The sequence below is a fragment of the Eubalaena glacialis genome, chromosome 1, assembly GCF_028564815.1.
Source record: "Eubalaena glacialis isolate mEubGla1 chromosome 1, mEubGla1.1.hap2.+ XY, whole genome shotgun sequence".
Taxonomy (NCBI): Eukaryota; Metazoa; Chordata; class Mammalia; order Artiodactyla; family Balaenidae; genus Eubalaena; species Eubalaena glacialis.
The window spans coordinates 91319848-91343307 of NC_083716.1; the positions used below are offsets into that span (position 1 = coordinate 91319848).

The 23460-nt window shown below is 42.4% G+C and overlaps 1 protein-coding gene across 3 annotated transcripts in view; it reads right to left on the bottom strand.

The window, feature by feature from the left end:
- RAB4A (RAB4A, member RAS oncogene family) overlaps positions 1 to 23460 on the bottom strand; it is a 91192-nt gene that overhangs the window by 50263 nt on the left and 17469 nt on the right. For 2 of the 3 annotated variants that reach the window (XM_061182874.1, XM_061182864.1), the window contains exons 2-5: positions 8663 to 8743; positions 6431 to 6545; positions 1851 to 1913; positions 564 to 718 (exon numbers count right to left, since the gene is read on the bottom strand). In XM_061182874.1, the coding sequence (XP_061038857.1) occupies positions 564 to 718; positions 1851 to 1913; positions 6431 to 6545; positions 8663 to 8743 (414 nt within the window). Of the gene's footprint in view, positions 1 to 563; positions 719 to 1850; positions 1914 to 6430; positions 6546 to 8662; positions 8744 to 23460 lie in introns of those variants that run through there. The other variant, XM_061182883.1, reaches the window with a different exon arrangement.

Genomic DNA, 23460 nt, shown 5'->3' on the forward strand with positions numbered 1-23460 from the left:
TTCAGAGAAGTTTCAAAGGCATCTTTAGCCAAATGACTTAAATTTAATGTAAGTGAAATAAGGCCAATTAGTCCAGTATGTCTTCTACTGCTTCCCTTTCTATTTACATCTAATATTTCACTAACTTAGCTTCAAATTACATTTTATAAAAGATGACATCATCTGATTAGGGACTTTAAAGACTGTTATAAATTTCACTTTAAACCAAGACCTGTGATATTCAAAGATCCTAGACTGAAAAGTCACCACAGAATGCTAAGAGATTAGCTTTTATCATCATAGTAACCTTTTTTTTTTTTTTTGGCCACACCACGGGGCATGCGGGATCTCAGTTCCCCGACCAGGGATCGAACCTGCGCCCCCTGCAGTGGAAGCACAGAGTCTGAACCGCTGGACCACCAGGGAAGTCCCTCATCATAGTAACCTTCGTAGGCAGAATGCAGTAGGGTGAAACCATGCTAAATGAGTCTAATGTACAGTAAAAACAATAGGAAGTTCCACACTTCCTAACTACAGCTGCATCTGAAACCTCCAGCAGGTGTGACAGGTGAAAGGCCACTTGCCATTTTCCTGAGCAAAGCGGGAGGCTTCTAGGAAGGTGACCTCCCGATCGGCGTCCAGGTCCTTCTTGTTCCCACAGAGAATGATGACGATGCTCTGACTCGCGAGCATTCTGGCATCTGTTAACCAATTAGTAAGCGCATTGTAGGTTTCTCGGCTGCGTAATATAAGATTGTGAAAACAGTACATGTATTTTATAAAGCTAGCAACTCTTTCCAGTCACTCACACCACTCACAGCGCTTCGACACACACAGGGCAATGCCCACAACCTTTAAGGTAACTCAGATGACCTGGATGCCCCAGGTGTACACCACACCCACAGGGTGCATTTCATCTTGTTTCCATGAAAATGAGGCAGCAAGTCAGACAGCTTGCTGTCTGTTGTTTGCCCAAGCAGGGTGCAGTATTTACTGGGCTCTTGGTTCATGCAACACGTGAGCAAGACCTAAGGCTAACTGCTGCCACTCAATGGATCCGTGTGACACGCTGGTACTTTGCTTCACGGGAATTTAACACACTGATTCTAAGGACTCTGTGACACAGACTCTTTATCTCCTGTTTCCACAAGAAACCTGAGGCCCAGAGAGACTAAGTTGTCCAAAGTCACACAAGCAGCCAGTGGCAGGGCCGGGACTTGATCAGGTGCATCCACCTTCAGGACTGTTTTCAGCCCTCATCTATCTAAGGATAAAATCCTCGTATATTCTAAGGACTGAGCAAGGAACTGAATTTTAAATTTAATTGTGATACCTGGGTGATAGCTACACGCAGGACAGTGCACTCAGATCCTTATGATGGGCCAAGAGCTCTGTATGAACCAAATCAACCACCAAACAACCTCGCGAGTATTACGTGGTCATGACTCCATGGAACAGACAAGGAAACTAAAGTCCAGACGGTGGAGCACCTCGCCGGAGGACTCAGACCGCTGGTGATGGGAACTGGGATTTGAACCCAGGCCATCCCAGCCTAGAGCCTGTGCTTGATGGAGGTCCGTTACTTCTAATAATTTACCACACGCAAAGCTTCACTTTGCAAACCTTAAGAAAAGTATCAAAACATCATGTTAAGAAACATAATGACACTGGGGATGCTTATCTATCTGAAGCTTGGGAACACGCTGCTTTACATGGTAAAGTGGTGGAAGGGGCTGCTTCGAAAACCCCCAAGACCCCCAGGGAAAGGGCTGAGGGGCTTCCCGACCCACAGCCCTGCCACCGATGTGCCCAGCACACCCGCGGGGAGGCTCGGACCTCGGGGAGCACAGGCCGGGGAGGGGTGTCATTACCTGGTGATGTCATAGACGAGCAGCGCCCCTGCCGCACCCCTGTAGTAGCTTCTCGTCACAGACCTGGAAGAGTTACAGGCTTTCACTTTCCACCACGCAGAGCCCGTACCCCTGAGCACCATCTTCCCACACAAAACACCCATTTTTGCCTTGGAAACCACAACATGGGGACAGAGGTGGCTTTACAGAGAAATGATTCAAAGTTATCTGAACATGGGCACGAAGGGCTGTCCTGCCTGAAATCGTGTCACAGGAGCGACGGGGAGGTGGGGACACGAGGCTGGGATGAGTGTGATCCTCCCTGCAGGGCGTGAGGCTGCCCCGCACAACTGAGGGTGCCTTTGAGAACGTCGGGGGAGGGGCAGAAAGGGGGCATCACAGAGTCACAGGGCACGGAGCCCCCGGCAGCCCCTCTGCTTGCTCGGGGCCCGTGCCTTCCTGTGGACGCGGGGCAGCGCGCGGCTGCGCCCCCGACGCCCGGCCGCGCTGCCCGCGCTCGCGCCCCCGCGGCCTCACCTGTCTTCAGTGAGCCCCCACCCTAGCGCCTCTCGCCCGTCCCCACAAGCTCCAGGATTTCTCCTGCAGTAACACACTTCCCCTCCTGCATCTCGACTCTCTCCCCGTGTGGCAGATTTTCCCACTAGCAGAATACAGTGTGCTCCTCCGGCACCTCCCGTCCTGGACGAGAACCAGGCTCCCGCTACCGTCCCATCGTGGGCTCCTCCCGCACCCAAACTTCCCAGGAGCTGCTTCGCCAGCACCGCCTCCTCCTGCTCCGTGGACACAGCAGCTCCACCGACCCCGCGGCACCTGCCCTCCCCGGCTGCCTGGACCCCTCCCCCTCCCCCCAGGCCGCAGCCCCACTCCCTCCCGTCTCCTCTCACACCAGCTACTCTGGACCATTCCTCTGAATCTGCCCCGTTGGTCCTGGAGCTCCTTCCCCAAGGCTGGGTCCTGGGCTCTCTTTTCTACCAACACTCTCAACTCTGGTTTAATCCTCAGCTCAGACTTCTTCCGTAAGAGCCATGCGCTAGCCCAGCAACTCCGTGTGACCACGATGCACGCGTCACAGTCAACATGTCAGGCAGAACTCTTCGGCTCCCGGCCTACAGGCCCCTCCTGGAGGGGGCCCCACCACCCACTCCGTTTACACAGCCAGAAATCTCTCCACCCACTCTGTGCCCATCACAAAGTGGTGTGACGCAACGTGTCCCACAGTGGACGCATCAGTCAGGACCCGTCTCACCAACCGGTCAGGTCCTGTACCGTGCACGTCTCTACACCTTCACCAGCACCGTCCTGATCCGAACCACCAGCTCTGCCTGGACCCCTGCCACGTGGTCCCCTCTGTCACCCGTGTCCCTCAGTCCATCCTCCAGGTCCTCCTCGAGGCCTACAAGGCCCTGGTGCTCAGGGACGGGGGCTCAAGTTCAACCCCCAATGGTCAGTGATCTAATCGATCGTGCCTACAGACTGGAACCTCCCGAAGGAGCCCTAAGAAACGGGGCTCAGACAGCTCCCGCCACCTCCCTGTTCCCCAGGCTGGGGCCCCGGTGGCTCCACCTTCCTCTCTTGGTTCCTCCCTTGTGCTGGTGAAGTATATCCTCCTGAAGTTTCTAAGAGAGAATATATGAAAGACAACCTTTGTTTCCCTCCATGCTTGTATAACTGAAGGTATTTTGATTTTATTCTCACACTTAATGGATAGTTTGGCTGAGTTTAGAATTTTAGGTTGGAAAAAACATTTTTCACGTTGAGTTCTGAAGGCAAGGATTTAATTACCTTCTAGCTTCCAAGCGTTGCTGCTGGATAGTCCAGTGCAATTCTCATTTTCGATTCTTGATATGTGATTTGCTTTCCCCTCTTGGAACCTTTTGGTATCTTCACTTCATCCCTGGTGTTCTGAAATTTTACGTGGCAGACCCTGGTCTGGATTTTCCCCCCTCATCTGTGTTTGGTGTTAGGTGGAATCTTACAGAGTCTCATTCCCCTAGTGGAAAATTTTCTTCAATTGTTTCTTTTACTGTTTCTGTCTTCGGGAAGGCTTAACTGGTCAGGCCTTAAGCTTCCTGGACTAACTCTGTATGATTTTTTATGTTGTCTCTTCCCTTTCTCATCTCAAGTTTACTGTTTAACTTTCTGGAAGAGCACTACTCTATTTAATATATTAATTGCTCTTTTTAAATTATAATTTTGTTCTTATTCCCTGAATGCAATATCTACTCTTATTTGTGAGGATACTGTAGTTTTAGTTTTTGTCTATTCCCTGAAACTTTCTATTTTCTTTATTTTGGGCTCTTTCTCTTATCTTAAAAACCTTCATCAAGTGTCTGGTGATTCTTGGTTGATCATTTATATTCAAGAACAAGGAATGCCAAACTCTAAAAGATGCTCTTTATGTGTGGGCTATTCACTGTGAGGCAGCTGGACAGAAATTGGGCTATTTCATTGGGGAAACCAAAATGTTAGTATCTTTAAGCCTTTTCTTTGGGGCTATTTTTCTGCAGATAAGAATCGTTTCTCCTGCCTGAGACATACACACCTGGCTGCCAGCAGCTAAGGAAGAGGTGGGGGAAGAGGGTGAGGGTCAGCAGACTTTCACTTAATTTCTGTCTTTCCAGTCCTTGCCTCACTCATCCCTGCCCTCGGCTGGGCCTCTTTTAGTTTTTAGAGGAACCTCCATACTGTTCTCCATAGTGGCTGCATCAACTTACATTCTCACCAACAGCATAGGAGGGGTTCCCTTTTCTCCACACCCTCTACAGCATTTATTGTTTGTGGACTTTTTGATGTTGGCCATTCTGACCAGTGTGAGGTGGTACCTCACTGTAGTTCTGATTTATTTGATTGGGTTGTTTGTTTTTTTTTGATATGGAGCTGTATGAGCTGTTTGTATATTTTGGAGATTAATCCTTTGTCAGTTGGTTCGTTTGCAAATATTTTCTCCCATTCTGAGGGTGGTCTTTTTGTCTTGTTTATGGTTTCCTTTGCTGCGCAAAAGCTTTTAAGTTTAATTAGGTCTCATTTGTTTATTTTTGCTTTTATTTTCATTATTCAAGGAGACAGATCAAAATAGATATTGCTGCGATTTATGTCAATGAGCGTTCTGCCTCTGCTTTTCCTGCAGGAGTTTTACAGTACCTGGTCTTACATTTAGGTCTTCAATCCATTTTGAGTTCATTTTTGTGTATGGCGTTAGGGAGTGTTCTAATTTCATTCTTTTACATGTAGCTGTCCAGTTTTCCCAGCACCACTTATCGAAGAGACTCTCTTTTCTCCATTGTATATTCTTGCCTCCTCTGTGGAAGATTAATTGACCATCGGTGTGTGGGTTTATTTCTGGGCTCTCTATTCTGTTCCACTCACCCATATGTCCATTTTTCTGCCAGTACCACGCTGTATTTTTTTTTTAAATAAGAAAGTTCTTCTAAGTCTGTCCAAGGTACTTTCTTTTTTTTTAAAAATAAATTTATATATTTATTTATTTTTGGCTGCGTTGGGTCTTCGTTGCTGCACGTGGGCCTTCTGTAGTTGCGGCAAGCGGGGGCTACTCTTCGTTGTGGTGTGCGGGCTTCTCATTGCAGTGGCTTCTCTTGTGGCAGAACACAGGCTCTAGGCGTGCAGGCTTCAGGAGTTGCAGCACGTGGGCTCAGTAGTTGTGGCTCGCAGGCTCTAGAACACAGGCTCAGTAGTTGGTGGCGCATGGGCTTAGTTGCTCCGCAGCATATGGGATCTTGCCAGACCAGGGATCGAACCCATGTCCCCCGCATTGGCAGGCAGATTCTTAACCACTGCGCCACCAGGGAAGTCATACCACGATGTTCTGATTACTACAGCTTTATAGTAATATTGTCTGAAGTCTAGTTATGATACTTTCGAAGCAAACAATTATTCAGCATTTAAAATATTATACCTGACTTTAAGTGAAATGCTTGCACTGGGACTGAGTTTTATTTAACTGAATTTTGAAACTGTGAATATCTGTTCTGTTTGACTTTCTGTATCTATTCAAAAAAACATAACTAAAATATTAATCTACTTTCCTGCTTTAGTAGTTACAGAATATCAAACATGGAACCTATCTGCTGTGGACTTCGGTCATCATTCTAAACGTCGATTATGACTTCAGTGTAATGCAAGTGCTGAGTAGAGAATATTCTGTGGAATGTTTTAATGTAAAGCAAAACCAACCCCCAAAGAGGTTTTAAAAAATTCTCCTTTTAAAGTGAAATATAGAGAAAAATTGTCTGTGCTACTACTTTGCCTTGGTTTTAATCTAAAAGTAAATTGTGGAATATGCAATGCCACGACCTCCTAAATGTACCACTAGGTCCCAAAGAATAAATTAGCCTCCAAATTAGGCCGTGTGCACTCGGAAGAGATTCTAATGTATTCTTTTGTAAATCAATGCTGTGTGGAGAAAAACTGACTTTTAGCTTGTCTTAAAGCTTCCAGAGGTGAACTTTCTAAAATCTGTGAGGGTGGGGGAGGGAGGAGGGGACCACGTACATTAAGAGAATATAATTGATTATTTCAAACCCAATTTTCAAATATTTTTATTAAGTTAGAGAAAAAGCTACCTGAATCGTTCTTGGCCTGCTGTGTCCCATATCTGTAACTTTACATATTTACCACCAACATTTATTATCTTTGAGCCAAATTCCACTCCTATTGTGTGATTTGAGTCATCTTTGACTGAAAAAGAAAAAGAAATTTAATTTTAGAACATTAGGGAAACAGGCTTATAGATTTATACAAGTAACATTAAAATCAAGAGTTCTTTCTGTCAATGGAAAATGTAATTTACTGTCGCCATTCATTTCCCCAACAGTCAGATGATAATAAGCACTCACTGTTTTAAACAGAATACACACAGTTCCTGTTCTCAAAGAGACAATAAAGCTTTTTCTCAAAACACCTAAACAAGCCATATATTTAAAGCTGAGGCTTGGTGGCCACGCCATATAAGACCATATCTACCTGACCACCGCTAAGGTTCTCATGACTGGCAACTGCACAAAATACTGGGTACCATCTTGGAGGGCTTACTGCCCAGTGACAGACTGCAACTTGGCCAACGATAGTTTCAACTATTCGGACAAACATTCTAAAGAAATAAAAGTAAAGGGAAGGAAAAGCACCGTAGCCCAAGAAAGAAACTTGATGCTCACCAAAGATTAAGGGAAAAAGAGGAAAAGATAGAGTAAAAAACTCAGAACAAACACACCCCAAACCAAGACCTCTATGCATGTTACAGCTGTTGAGTTTCATGAACTCGAGTATTGTGTGTGGCAATCATTTGGAATGAATTTGCTGGAGAAATCAATACTGTCTGAATGGGCAGGGAGGTTGGCAAAGTAAGTAGTTTGCTAAACCCAACTGGAATAAGCTGTCTTATAAAAGAAAATTTCTGTGATGTGAAAGGAAAAGAAAAAACAAATATCCTGGCTACACAGTCCATTGACTGGTTTATATTTTATAACTGTAGGATAAAATTTAATTGTACCAGAAACCAGGGCGCCATCCGACAGCTGTGTTCATTGCTCCCTGGGGGCCTGGGGGAGGAAAGGGTCTGATTCCAGCAGCTTGTCTCGGGCCCAGACAGTGCAGACCGGCGTGGACATCCGCTGGTGTCCAGCTACTGGGCCAGCCTGGCAGGAAAAGCCTTCAAAGGCAGTAACGAAAGGCCAAGGGCATCCTGATTAAGACACAGCTACGAGAGCAATACAGTGAAGCCTCGTTACATCATTACTGTGGTCGTGAGGCGTGAGGGGAGGATGTGAAGGGAGAGCGTCCGCTGAGGCCGGGCACCTGGCCCAGCGTCCCCTCTTCTGAGATGGAACAATGCAAAGTCTGGGTAACTCATACAGAACCCCAGGCCGCCCAGCGGGTGAACGCCTGTCAAATTCAAGAGGGACTGAGCCACGCTGGGTCCGTGTCACTACATGAAGGTTCCAACAAGCTCCTGGTCGATGGAAATGGAAGCAGCAGAAAACACTTCTAGAATCTTATTCTTCAGAGCTCTTTCCCAGGACACCCTTTGCTGCCTCTGTCTCCACCGCCCGCCACCTAATGCATCTCACGCATTCTTACTTAAGAGGCACTTCATTAAGTGAGATTAATTTTCTGTGTTCGGGCCTTCACCTGACTACCTCTAGATAGACAGGTAGGTCATTCTCCACAATCCTTTCCATTACTATATAAGCACGGCTTATTTTAAGGGCCTTTCAAACCTACCGTCTTTTACAGTAGCTTGGAATACAAAATTCAACCTCTCTCACCAACACAGGGCGAGTCAACGGCACAAGATATTTTCTGTGGTCGAAAGGCCTGGGTTTGAGTCTAACATGCACCGTTACTAGGTGACCATCCCGAGTGCACACACCAAGTCCTGTAAACCTCTGTTTATTTACCTGTAAAACAGGACTGATGACAATAGCTGCCTTAAGCACAATACAAGGCCGCTGGGGACCAAATGCTATCTTATCCAAAATGCACAACTAGGGTTCTCGGGCCACTCCTGCCAGGAAACAGAATTCCACAGCACCATACTGTATTTTAGTATCTGGAAAATGTACAGGACAATTCACTACATAATGAACAATGACCCACTACGAAACTGAAACGCTAAATAAAAAATCAGATTACTAAACGTTTAATAACATAAACATTTTATGTCCTTTAAAAATATTTTTAAACTATGACATTTTCCCTGAAAACATATTCGGAAGTTTTGTCCTAAACAAATCTGCACAAGAGCGCGCCCTCGGGAGAAGACGTGCAGGAAGCGCCGACCATGTGACGTCACTTACATTTTTTTTCAATAAACTGATGAAGCAAGCAAGACTTGCCGGTGCCTGCGTTCCCAATAACCAAGAATTTAAACAAAAAATCTGAAAGACAAAAAGAGACTGTGAAACATAACTTCAGAACAGGTGCTGTGAACTTAGACTACAATCATAAAATTTAATGAAATCTCAGTTAATGTAAAAGAAAAAAGAGGTAACTGAATATTTTGTGAAAATGGCAATAAACACACTGACTTACCTTTCCACCTTTTCGATATATGGCTTATATGCTAACCCAATGCCTTTTCAAACTGCTCTGGGGACAATTTCTTTTGATACTGGAAGTTTGAAAACTCCTCTTGTAATGACTGAACTCTCTTTGCTATTCAAATAAATACACACGCAGTGACAAGCAAAAATCGCCTAGAAATTGCAATTTTTCTGTACAAAAGAAAAAACCTGGTAGGCTTATAGGCTTTGAGAAGTCCACTCCTTTCTTCTTTCAAAAACAGGTGTAAGTTCTCCCTGCACTTGGCAGACTTCTGTGGCCTTGCCTTTATTCCTGTGTCTATGACCTTTGGGAAGGCCGGCCTAAGCCCAGGGGTTTGGGTCAGTACTCCGCGTGTGATATTTGTCCCATTCAATATAAAGAGAGCTCTTCACTTCTTCTTTACACAGGGGAATAGATTTAATTTGGGATCCTACTTTCCATAAACTGGAAATAGAGGCTTTCTACAATGCAATCTGTGAATCGGAATGATGGGGCATCGGTAGCCTGACACTGACTTGGTGATTCCTGTTGCTTTTTCTGGTGGCGAAGAACTCTAGTTCTGTTCAGCCTAGCGCTGCAGGCACCAAGCCCCTCTCCACCCTCACACTTTGACCCTGACCCACATTTGCTGACCCCCGGCTGCCAGGCTCATCCTGTGGCCCTGAAGGGCCTGCTCCACATTCCTGGTTCTGTCGGGGGCACCTCTGAAGGCATCACCTCCACACTCCTGTTTCAGACCCGACCACGCACTCCCAGCCCTGGCTCCTTCTCCCCCCGCCCACCCAGTGAAGCACAAACGGTCAATTTCTTTGCTGGTGCTTGGTCCAGCCCTGTTCCTAAGAACTACATTCCTTATCACCCAAAGGTCAAGCCTATTCAACCTCTCATGCTTTTCAAATAGTTACAGGCAATTAAACTTGTAGGATAGTGCTATTAACAATTGTTAGCATTTAAAAATACCTACAGTTTTATGCATCTCACTGCCTGTTTTAAAAGCATGCCACACCAGTGTTCATAACAGCACTAGTCACGGTCGCCAGAAGATGGAAGCAACCCAAATATCCATTGATGGATAAACGATAAACAAAATGTGGTACATACATACATTGGAATATTATTCAGCCTTAAAAAGGAAGGAAATTCTGATACATGCTACAACATGGATGAACTCTGTGCTAAGTGAACTAAGCCAGTCACTAAAGGAGAAATACCACAAGATTCCATTTATATGAGGTACCCAGCGTGGTCAAACTCACAGAGACAGAAAGTAGAAGGCTGGTTGCGAGGAGGCTGGGAGAGGGGAAATGGGGAGTTAGGGTTCAATGGATATGAATATCGGTTTAAGAAGATGAAAAAGTTCTGGAGATGGATGGTGGTGATAGTTGTACAACAATGTGAATGTACTTAAAGCCACTGAACTGTTGATTTTAAAATGACAAATCTCATGCTATGTATATTTTACCACACATACAAAATAAAATACGCAAGTCTCATCATTGTCATTGAACAGCTTTTACAGCCCAAGAAATTAAGGTTGTCAGGTTAAAATGAAAATACTGAAATTTCTCAATCTTGTTCAATATCCTCTTCTATTTAAGAAATAAAGCCCAATACATTACATACATTACATAGGTTGTAAACATTGGAAGATGAGAACCAGGTAAAGATGCTGCCAATATATAGGCAAAAGTAAGCCTTGAGAGCAAAAATAATTTATATATACAAATGCGAATGTTTCTCATGTTTTATATGCACATAGTAAAAGGAGTTTCACAAATCCATCTAATCCTGAAACAAAAACTCATAGATCTAAGCACAGACTTTGGCTTAATGCTTGTTCCATTATTATTTTCTGCTTTGGAAGTTTTGCTTAAATGGACTCTATTATGGTAATCGCTTTCCAGATTATACCACAACCTCAACAGGTAAAAGGGTAACATATCAACTGACTTGCACCTTGCTGGACAAAAGACAAGTAAGATGTGTAATTTCCATATGTAAAAATATTTAATTCCTCCAAAAAACTCTTCACACTCTGAATCTTGTAGCTCCAAGAGGTAAGTTTTCATACTTAAATAGAAAACCCTTTTTTTGAAAACCCTCTTGGGTTAAACAACTAGAAATGCTGGAAAAAATATATCATATTAAAAATAAATACATAGTTGACCTTTCAGGAAAGAAAAGGAAATCTCTAGATGCTTGGAATTGGAAAAAGCAGTAGGGGCCCCAGATGGAGGGTTGTCAGTATTGAGTTTTAACATCTGTGGGACAGGATTCAAGAGCCTGTGCCCACGTGAAGGAAGGAGTAGAGAGCTGAATCTGAACAAGTGAAGGACAACCTGGAAAAATCCTCTCACCAGCTCAGGAGGACAAGGAACCTTCTCTGACTCTGCCCGACCTCTCAGCAGGATCAGCAGGAAAACATTACCCTCTGAAGATTTATTATGGGCTGGCTCCACAGGTGAGTGTGAAATTCAAACTTAAAAAACATGTTGACAATGAACCTCCAAGTCAAGAAATTTAAAACAATAAAAATGGCCTTAGAAAGTGATATCAACAGGATGCGTGGAAGATGCAAATGCAGATCACTCTGGAAGGACACATCCTCAAACCGGGATACACAGGAGTCCCATGCTTACAGCTCCTCGAAGATGAGCAATCCTCACAATCTAAAATTACAAAACACTCAAACAATCCATCATGAGTGAGTCAGCAATCCAAAGACATTACAATTTCAAGAATTTGATAAAAAAAAGAACCTGACAAAGTATACTCAGGATGATTAATACCATAAAAAAGGAACTGAATCCATAAGAAAAGATTAATCCATAAAAAATGATATAAAAGAAAAGGTAGATTTCCAGAATGTGTCTGTCTAGAAATAAAAACTGCAGTCATTAAAAATAAATAGTCAATGGATGAATTAAAGAGTAGAATCAACAAAACTAAGGGGAAAATTAGTGAACTGCAATCCAGACTGGAGAAAATTACTAGGAGGCAGAACAAAGAAATGAAGAGAGAGAAAATATGAGAGTTTAAGAAAAATGCAGAATTGAAGGAAAAGGGCCAACATATAGGTCTAGTACATATTCTGGAATGGAAAAAAAACCAAAACAAAACAGAGAATGAGGTAGAGTCAATATTAAACTGTAAAAGCAATCAGCAAGAAAGGAAAAACTCCCTATTAAGGAACGAGGTTCCTTAACCCCAAAGGTCACCATCTTCACAGTGTTGGGGCAGGAGCACAAAAATAAGGAACTGTCTAATGTAGAATTCGATGTGCAAAAAATGATCCTTAACACCAAGGTGGACTTCTGCTTCCAAGAAGATGGAGTAGAAGTACTTTTCCCCATTCTGCCTGCTCAGGACAACTTAGAACCCTAGACACTACATACAAAAGAAACATAAGAAGACTTTGAAAAGTGTAGAGAAGGTGGCAAACTGGCCAGGGATCTTGGGGCCTGAGGAATGACACAGCGATGAGTCCCTTGGGTTTTTCCTTTTCCCTCGTATTTCCCAGACTTGGAGCTGAACAAGCTGGCAGCCTGGAAATGCCAATGGAGGCAGATTTTAAGAAGCCCCAACAAAAGCCTGCTCTCTCAAGTCATCGAACCAGGAAAGGGCTACCTAGCAAGAGAGAAACCTTTTACACAAAACTGCTCTACTCCAGACAAACACTACAGGAAAAACTGTGGCCTCATGCCACCAATGCCAGCAAAGGCTGAGTGGGGAGCCTGGACCACCACCCTTCCGAGGCTGCAGTGAGGTTCCCTGACGCCCCCAGCAGGGTGGTGTCCCAAGGCCAGGTATGGAGCCACAGTGACCGTGGGGACATGTGGTCATGGGGTGTGGGAGGCCGGACACTGGGGCTCTCACTCCGGCCCAGCAGTACAAGGAACAGCCCTGGCCCTGGGTGTCCATGGGAGCTCGGTGGGCAGCCTGGGCTTCCACCTCACCCAGCAGTCACGGAGCGGCGCCCAAGAGCAGAGACGAGTTAAACAAGAGATTTAAATAAAAATCTAAGGTCTCATAACATAATGCAACAATGCCCAGGATTCAAACGGAAATCCTTCATTATATCAAGAACCACGAAGATTTCAAACAGAAAGAAAAAATATTATCAACAGATTCCAGTGCCAAGATGATAGAGACGTCTGAAATATCTGACAAAGATTGTAAAGCAGCCATCATGAATGCTTCAACAAGCAATACCAACATGACTGAAACAAATGAAAAGGAGAAATCTTCAGCAAAAAGAAAGGCTTAATAAAGAAGAAGAAGATATAAAGAAGAACAAAATGGACGTTTTGGAATTGAAAAATACAATAACTGATGTATGTAGCTCAGTGGATGGGCTCAAAACAAAATGGGACACAGGAAACAATCAGTGAACTGGACTTCAAAATGATAGAAAATATCTAATCTGAACAACAAACAGAAAACAGCCTGAAAATATATTAATAGAGCCTCATGAAGTTTTGAGATTATAAAAAAAAAAAAAAAATCTAACTTTCATGAGTCGCAGAAGGAGAGAAAAAAGAGGATGGGTTTGAAAAAGTATTCAAAGAAATAATGGCTGAAAACTTCCTAAATTTGGCAAGACACATAAATCCAGATTCGCAAAGCTTACTGAATTCAAACAGCTAGATTCTTCCGAACAAAAGTCCAAATACATCCATGCCAAAATACATAATTAAATTTCTAAAAACTAAAAACAAATAAACAAAAAAAATCTTGAAAGCAGCCAGAGAGAAATGATACCTTACCTACAGGAAAAAAACAATCCAAATGACAACAGATTTCTCATCAGAAACCACTGAGGCCAGAAGTGGCACCAATATTTTTCAAGGGCTGAAAGAAAAGAACTCTCAATACAGAATCTTATATCCTAAAAATATCCTAGAATGAAGGAGAGATCAAGACATTCTTAGAGGAAAAAAAGAACTAACGAATTTGTCACCAACAGATCTACCCTAAAAGATGGCTAAAGGAAGCTCTCTAAATCAAAAGGAAAGGAGTTCCCTGGTGGTCCAGTGGTTAGGATTCCGGCCTTTCACTGCTGGGGCCCGGGTTCAACCCCTAGTTGGGGAACTAAGATCCTGCAAGCTGTGCAGCGTGGCAAAAAACAAACAAACAAAAAAACCTGAAAGGAAATGATAAAAGGAATCATGGAACATCATGAAGGAAGGAAGAACATGGTAAATAAAAATATGGGTAATTACAATAGGCTTTTCTTCTTCTCTTCTTGAGTATTCTAAAGTATGTTTGGGTGTTTAAGCAAAAAGGGTAACACTGCTTGATGTGACTAAATATAAGAGAAGGAAATATTTAAGATGATTATATTTAAGATGATTATATTACAAGTGGGGTCTACCTGTGGGGTAGCACAGGTCTACCCCAGAGATACTGCGGGTTCAGTTCCAGACCACTGCAATAAAGCAAAAATCACAATAAAGTGAGTGACACAACTGTTTTGGTTTCCCAGTGCATATAAAGTTATGTTTACACTATCTTGTAGTCTATTAAGTGTGCAATAGCATTCTGTCTAAAAAAAAATGTACATACTTTAATTTAAAAAATACTTTGTTGGTAAAAACCACTAACCATCATCTGAACCTTCAGCAAGTCATAGTCTTTTTGCCACAGGAACATCAAAGATCACTGATCACCATAACAAATATAATAATAATGAAAAAGTCTAAAATATTCTGATTATTACCAAAACGTGACCCAGAGACAAAGTGAACAAATGCTGTTGGAAAAACGATACCAACAGACTTGCTCAGTGTAGAGTTGCCACAAACTTCAATTTGTAAAAAACGCAGTCTCTGAGGAAGCACAGTAAAACAAGGTATGCCTGTAAGAGAAGGCAAGGTTTTTATATTTCATTCGAACGTAAAATGATGACACCAGTAGACTGTGATATGTATATATAATGTGATACCTAGAGCAACCACTAAAAAAGCAATGCAAAGAGATATACTCAAAAACATTATAGGTAAATCAAATGGAATTCTAAAAAATGTTCACATAAACCACAGAAGGACTAGAAAAAGAAAAAAGGAAAATGAAAAACAGAACAGAAAGCAAAAATACAAAATGGCAAAAATAAATTCTAATAGATCAATTATATTAAATGTAAACTATATAAATATATCAAGTAAAAGACAGATTGGCAGATTAGTTGAAAAAATATGACCCAACTATAAGCGGCCTACAAGAAACTCCCTTCAATTATGATGTTCAGGCAGGGTGAAAGTGAAAGGATGGAAAAAGGTATATCACACAAATATTAATCAAAGTAAATCATTATCATTATCAGCTAAAACAGTCTTCAGGGCAAAGGAAATGACCCGAGAAAGAAAGTGTCACTATATAATGAAAAAAGGGTATTCCACCAATAAGACATAGGAAGCCTCAATGTGTGCACCAGAAAACAGAGCTACAAAATACATCAAACTAAAGCTTGATAGAACTGAAAGGAGAAACAAACCCACGATTATGGCTGAGACTTCAACACCCCTCTCTCAACACTGATAGAACAGCTAGACAGAAAATCAGCAAAGACACAGAAGAACTCAGCTTAGTCAACCAAGAGGATGGAGTCAACATTTACAGAACACTCTGCCAACAAGAGTGGGACACATATTCTTTCCAAGGGACGACGGGACGCAAATCAAGATGGACTATACCCGTGGCCATAAAACAAACCTCAGCAAATTTAAAAGAACTGAAATCATATAAAGTGTGTTCTCCAACCACAAGGGAATCAAACTAGAAATTCAAAATATAAAGACAATAGGAAAATCTCCAAATACTTGGATACTAACCAATCCATGTCTAAATAACCCATGATTTAAAGATGAAGTCTCCTGGGAAACAGAAAAATACACTGAGCTGAATGGAAATGAAAATATAGCTTATCAAGATTTGTGGGTTACAACTAAAGCAATGCTGAAAGGAAAATTCAGAGCACTAAATGCATATATTAGAAAAGAGGAAAAGTCTCAATCAATTATCTAAGCTCCTACTCTCAAGAACACAGAAAAAGAAGAGCAAAATAAATAAAGCAAGCAGAAGGAAGGAAAAAAAGAGCAGACATCAATGAAACTGAAAACAGAAAAAGAAAGAAAATCCATAAAACAAAGAACTGGTTCCTTGAAAAGATCATTAAAATTGATAAACCTCTAGCAAAACTGGTGAGTTCAAGGTCTGGGGGCAGATCAAGGAAAAAGACAGGACCTTGAGATGGTCACAGCACACACCACCTTCGTTTGGGTAGCACTTTGGCTGGCTGCATGGGAGGGAAGCCAGACAGCACCAGCTAGAGGCCTGTCACAGCCCCAGAGTGTGTCTAAGCAAAAGTCTGCAGATGAGAGTGCGGCTTCACAGGGTATTCAAAGCAGGCAGCCTCTAAATGGCTAAAAATATGCGTATCGGGGCTATATTTAAAAAAACTGAGTGGGTAAGAATGGAGTTTGGTGCTGGCAAGGCTTCGAACTAACGTCTCAGCTTGCTGTGAAGAAGAACACCACAGAGAGGCCAACATGCAGGGCCATCTTTAACTCATTTATGTAACAAAGACTCACAACAATAACAACAACAAAGGGAGGACACACATAGTCAATTTCAGGTCACAGCACTACAGACCCAGCAGGGTAACAAAGGAGTATCAAGAACAGCTCCACATACTTTAATTTGACAACTTAGATGAGATGGACCAATTCTTCAAAAACACAAAGTAGTACAACTCACCCAATAAAATAGATAACTTAAATAGCCATGTAACTTAAGGAAACTGAATCTGTAATTTTAAAACTAACGAAAAAGAAACATTTAGGACGGATGGTTTTACTAGAGAATTCTATGAACATTTAAAAAAAGAATCAACACCAACTCTATATAACATCTTTGAGAAAACTGAAGAGGAGGGAACCCTTCCCTAGTTATTTTATGAAGCTAGTATTTCCCTGATACCAAAGCCAGAAAAAGACAGCCTTAAAACAACACAAATGACAGAGCAGTATCTCTTATGAACATTAACAAAATATTAGCAAAAAGAATTCAGTTTTACATATATAAAAATTATACACTATGACCAAGTGGGCTTTGTTTCAGGGACGAAAGGCTGTTCAATATTTGAAAATCAATCAATGTAATTTCTCTACTAACAGGCTAAAAGGAAAAATCACACGATTATTATCAACTGATGCAGCAGAAGCATTTCGTCAAAGTCAACATTCATTCATGATAAAAACACTCAAAAAACAAAAAAAGACAGCAACCCAGAGAGGAACTCCCTCAACTGATAAAGAGCATTTAAAAATTTCTACAGCTAACCTTATACTGAACAGAGAAAGACCGCTTTCCCGCTAAGATCAGGAACAAAGTAAGAATGTCCGCTCTCACCACTCTATTCAATATCATACAGGAAGTTCTAGCCAGTGCAGTGAGGCATAAGGAATCAAAGGCACACAGATCAAAAAGGAAAAAATAAAATTGTTCCTATTGGCAGATGATATGATTGTCTACATAGAAAATCCAAGGAATCAAAAAAAAAAACAAAAAAATAAAAAAACCCCCAAAACCCTCCTATAACTGATAAGTGAGTTCAGCAAGGTCCAGATTGTAGGATATAAAAATCAATCGTATCTCTACATACTAATGATAAACACATGAGCGTCAAAATTTAAAATATAACAGCACTTGCAATCACTGAAAAAAAAACCTCTGGCATAAGTCTAACAAAAACATGTAAAGGGTTTCTATGATAAAAAATACTGCACGATGCTAATAAAAGAAACAAAGGGCAATCTAAACAAATAGGGAGACATACTGTGTTCATGGATTAAAAACTAGACAAAGTAAAGACGCCAATTCATTCCTATTTCTAGCAAGACTTTTTGGTACATATAGACAAGATTATTCTAAAATTTATATGGAAAGACAAAGGAGCTGGCATAGCAAAAACAATTTTGAAAAAGAAAAACAAAGTGGAAGCAATCACCTTACCTGAGTTATTATGTAGCTACAGCAATCACACTGTGAGGGACTGATGGGGGAGACACACAGATCAATGGAACAGACCAGAACTAAGAAGTAGACCTACATTAATACGTCCAACTGCTTTTGAAAGTGCAAAAATCATTTCACAGAAGAAAGTGAGCCTTTTCAACAAATGATGCTGAAGCAACTGGACATCCATGGGGGGGAAAAAAGAACTTTGACCTAAGCTTCATATCTTATGCAAAATTAACTGAAAATAGATCACAGACTTAAAAGGTAAAACATTACTATGAAACTTTTAGGAAAAAATAGAGAAGAGCTTCAAGATCTATGGCTAAGCAAAGAGCTCTTAGACTGGACACCAAAAAAAAAAAAAATCCAGAAAAGGAAAAACTGATAAATCTGACTTCACCAAAATTGAAAACTTTTGCTTTGTAGAAAACCTTGCTAAGAGAATAAAAAGACAAGCTACAGACTGGATGAAAAGATCTGCAAAATATCCAACAAAGGACCAACATCTAGAACATATTCATCAATTAAAAAAAAAACCCTCTCAAAACTCCACAGTAGGGCTTCCCTGGTGGTGCAGTGGTTGAGAATACGCCTGCTAATGCAGGGGACACGGGTTCGAGCCCTGGTTTGGGAAGATCCCACATGCCGTGGAGCAACTGGGCCCGTGAGCCACAACTACTGAGCCTGTGCGTCTGGAGCCTGTGCTCCGCAACAAGAGAGGCCGCGATAGTGAGAGGCCCGCGCATCGCGATGAAGAGTGGCCCCCGCTTGCCGCAACTAGAGAAAGCCCTCGCACAGAAACGAAGACCCAACACAGCCAAAAATAAATAAATTAAAAAAAAAAAAAAAACTTCACAGTAAAAAAATTCAAACAACTCACCATTAGAACTAATAAATGAATTCAGTAAGGTAGCAAGATACAAGATTAATATACATAAATCTGTTGCATTTCTTTACACTAACGATGAAATATCAGAAAGAGAAAGTAAAAAAAAAAATCCCACTTAAAATTTCATCAAAAAAATATCTAGGAATAAACTTAACCAAGGGGGTGAAAAACCTATACACTGAAAAATATAAAACATTGATAAAGGAAATTGAAGATGATTCAAAGAAATGAAAAGATATCCCATGCTCTTGGATTGGAAGAATTAATATTGTCAAAATGTCCATACTACCCAAAGCAATCTACAAATTTAGTGCAATCCCTATCAAATACCCGTGACATTTTTCACAGGACAAGAACAACAATCCTGAGATTTATATGGAACCAAAAAAGACCCATAATTGCCAAAGCAACCCTGAGGAAAAAGAACAAAGCTGGAGGCATAACCCTTCCGGACGTCAGACTATACTATAAAGCTATAGTAATCAAAACTGTGCTATTGGCACAAAAACAGACATATAGCCCAATGGAATAGAACAGAGAGCCCAGAAATAAACCCACAGTCAATAAATCTATGACAAAGGAGACAAGATAATGCAGTAGAGAAAACACAGTGTCTTCAACAAGTGGGGTTGAGAAAGCTGGACAACTACATGTAAATGAAATCAGAACACTCTCTCACACCATATACAAAAATAAACTCAAAATGGTTTAAAAACCTAAATATAAAACATGACACCATAAAACTCCTAGACGAGAACATAGGCAAGACATTCTTGGACATAAATGGTTGCAATATTTTCTTAGAAATAAGAAATAAAAGCAAAAACAAATGGGACCTAATCTATCTTAAAAGCTTTTGCACAGCAAAGGAAACCATCAATGAAATGAAAAGATAACCTACAGACTGAGAGAAAATATTTGCAAACGATGAGACCAACAAGGGGTTAATCTCTAAAATATACAAACAGCTCATGCAGCTTAATATCAAAAAAATAAAAACCCCAATCAAAAAATGGGTGGAAGATCTAGATAGACGTTTCTCCAAAGAAGACATACAGATGGCCAACAGGCACATGCAAAGATGCTCAGCATCACTGATCATCAGGAAAATACAAATCAAAACCACAATGAGGTACCACCTCACACTGGTCAGAATGGCCATCATCAAAAAGTCTACAGGAGGAGCTTCAAGATGGCAGAAGAGTAAGACGTGGAGATCACCTTCCTCCCAACAAATACATCAGAAATACATCTACATGTGGAACAACTCCTACAGAACACCTACTGAACGCTGGCAGAAGACCTCAGACCTCCCACAAGGCAAGAAACTCCCCACGTACCTGGGTAGGGCAAAAGAAAAAAGAAATAACAGAGACAAAAGAATAGGGACGGGACCTGCACCAGCGGGAGGGAGCTGTGAAGGAGGAAAGGTTTCCACACACTAGGAAGCCCCTTCGCGGGCGGAGACTGCGGGGGGCGGAGGGGGGAAGCTTCGCAGCCGCGGAGGAGAGCGCAGCAACAGGGGTGCGGAGGGCAAAGCGGAGAGATTCCCGCACAGAGGATCGGCGCCGAGCAGCACTCACCAGCCCGAGAGGCTTGTCTGCTCACCCGCCGGGGCGGGCGGGGCTGGGAGCTGAGGCTCGGGCTTTGGTCGGATCGCAGGGAGAGGACTGGGGTTGGCGGCGTGAACACAGCCTGAAGGGGCTAGTGCGCCACGGCTAGCCGGGAGGGAGTCCGGGAAAAAGTCTGGACCTGCCGAACAGGCAAAAGACCACTGTTTCCGGGTGCGCGAGGAGAGGGTATCAGAGCGCCCCCTAAATGAGCTCCAGAGACGGACGTGAGCCGCGGCTATCAGCGCGGACCCCAGAGACGGGCATGAGACGCTGAGACTGCTGCTGCCGCCACCAAGAAGCCTGTGTGCGAGCACAGGTCACTATCCACACCTCCCCTCCCGGGAGCCGGTGCAGCCCGCCACTGCCAGGGTCCTGTGATCCAGGGACAACTTCCCCGGGAGAGCGCACGGCGCGCCTCGGGCTGGTGCGACGTCACGCCGGCTTCTGCCGCCGCAGGCTCGCCCCGCATCCGTACCCCTCCCTCCCCCCAGCCTGAGCGAGCCAGAGCCCCCGAAGCAGCTGCTCCTTTAACCCCGTCCTGTGTGCGTGAAGAACAGACACCCTCAGGCGACCTACACGCAGAGGCGGGTCCAAATCCAAAGCTGAAACCCGGGAGCTGTGCGAACAAAGAAGAGAAAGGGAAATCTCTCCCAGCAGCCTCAGGAGCAGCGGATTAAAGCTCCACAAACAACTTGATGTACCTGCATCTGTGGAATACCTGAATAGACAACGAATCATCCCACATTGAGGAGGTGGCCTTTGGGAGCAAGATATATTATTTTTTCCCCTTTTCCTCTTTTTGTGAGTGTGTATGTGTATGCTTCTGTGTGAGATTTTGTCTGTATAGTTTTGCTTTTACCATTTATCTGAGGGTTCTGTCCGTCCATTTTTTTTTATTACTTAAAAAAATTTTTTTTTCTTAATAGTTATATTTTATTTTAATAACTATTTTATTTTATTTTACTTAATTTTACTTTATTTTATCCTCTTTCTTTTTTTCCTCCCTTTTATTCTGAGCCGTGTGGAGGACAGGCTCTTGGTGCTCCAGCCAGGTGTCAGGGCTGAGCCTCTGAGGTGGGAGAGCCAAGTTCAGGACATTGGTCCACCAGAGACCTCCCAGCTCCATGTAATACCAAACGACGAAAATCTCCCAGAGCTCTCCATCTCAATGCCAAGACCCAGCTCCACTCAATGACCAGCAAGCTACAGTGCTGGACACCCCATGCCAAACAACTAGCAAGACAGGAACACAACCCCATCCATTAGCAGAGCGGCTGCCTAAAATCATAATAAGGCCACAGACACCCTAAAACACACCACCAGACGTGGACCTGCCCACCAGAAAGACAAGATCCAGCCCCATCCACCAGAACACAGGCACTAGTCCCCTCCACCAGGAAGCCTACACAACCCACTGAACCAACCTTAGCCACTGGGGACAGACACCAAAAACAACGGACACTACGAACCTGCAGCCTGCAAAAAGGAGACCCCCAAACACAGTAAGTTAAGCAAAATGAGAAGACAGAGAAACACAGCAGATGAAGGAGCAAGGCAAAAACCCACCAGACCTAACAAATGAAGAGGAAATAGGCAGTCTACCTGAAAAAGAATTCAGAATAATGATAGTAAAGAGGATCCAAAATCTTGGAAATAGAATGGAGAAAATACGAGAAACGTTTAACAAGGACCTAGAAGAACTAAAGAGCAAACAAACAGTGATGAACAACACACTAATGAAATTAAAAATTCTCTAGAAGGGATCAATAGCAGAATAACTGAGGCAGAAGAACGGATAAGTGACCTGGAAGATAAAATAGTGGAAATAACTACTGCAGAGCAGAATAAAGAAAGAAGAATGAAAAGAACTGAGGACAGTCTCAGACACCTCTGGGACAACATTAAACCCACCAACATTCGAATTATAGGGGTCCCAGAAGAAGAAGAGAAAAAGAAAGGGACTGAGAAAATATTTGAAGAGATTATAGTTGAAAACTTCCCTAATATGGGAAAGGAAATAGTTAATCAAGTCCAGGAAGCACAGAGAGTCCCATACAGGATAAATCCAAGGAGAAACACGCCAAGACACATATTAATCAAACTATCAAAAATTAAATACAAAGAACAAATATTAAAAGCAGCAAGGGAAAAACAACACATAACACGTAAGGGAATCCCCATAAGGTTAACAGCTGATCTTTCAGCAGAAACCCTGCAAGCCAGAAGGGAGTGGCAGGACATATTTAAAGTGACGAAGGAGAAAAACCTACAACCAAGATTACTCTACCCAGCAAGGATCTCATTCAGATTTGACAGAGAAATTAAAACCTTTACAGACAAGCAAAAGCTAAGAGAATTCAGCACCACCAAACCAGCTTTACAACAAATGCTAAAGGAACTTCTCTAGGCAGGAAACACAGGAGAAGGAAAAGACCTACAATAATAAACCCAAAACAATTAAGAAAATGGTAATAGGAACATACATATCGATAATTACCTTAAATGTAAAAGGATTAAATGCTCCAACCAAAAGACATAGACTGGCTGAATGGACACAGAAACAAGACCCGTATATATGCTGTCTACAAGAGACCCACTTCAGACCTAGGGACACACACAGACTGAAAGTGAGGGGATGGAAAAAGATATTCCACGCAAATGGAGATCAAAAGAAAGCTGGAGTAGCAATTCTCATATCAGACAAAATAGTCTTTAAAACAAAGCCTAGAATAAAAAAATTCAAACAACTCACCATCACTCTGATACCAAAACCAGACAAAGATGTCACAAAGAAAGAAAACTACAGACCAATATCACTGACGAACATAGATGCAAAAATCCTCAACAAACAGGAGACAAAAAAGGACACTACATAATGATCAAGGGATCAATCCAAGAAGAAGATATAACAATTGTAAATATTTATGCACCCAACATAGGAGCACCTCAATACATAAGGCAAATACTAACAGCCATAAAGGGGGAAATCGACAGTAACACAATCACAGTAGGGGACTTTAACACCCCACTT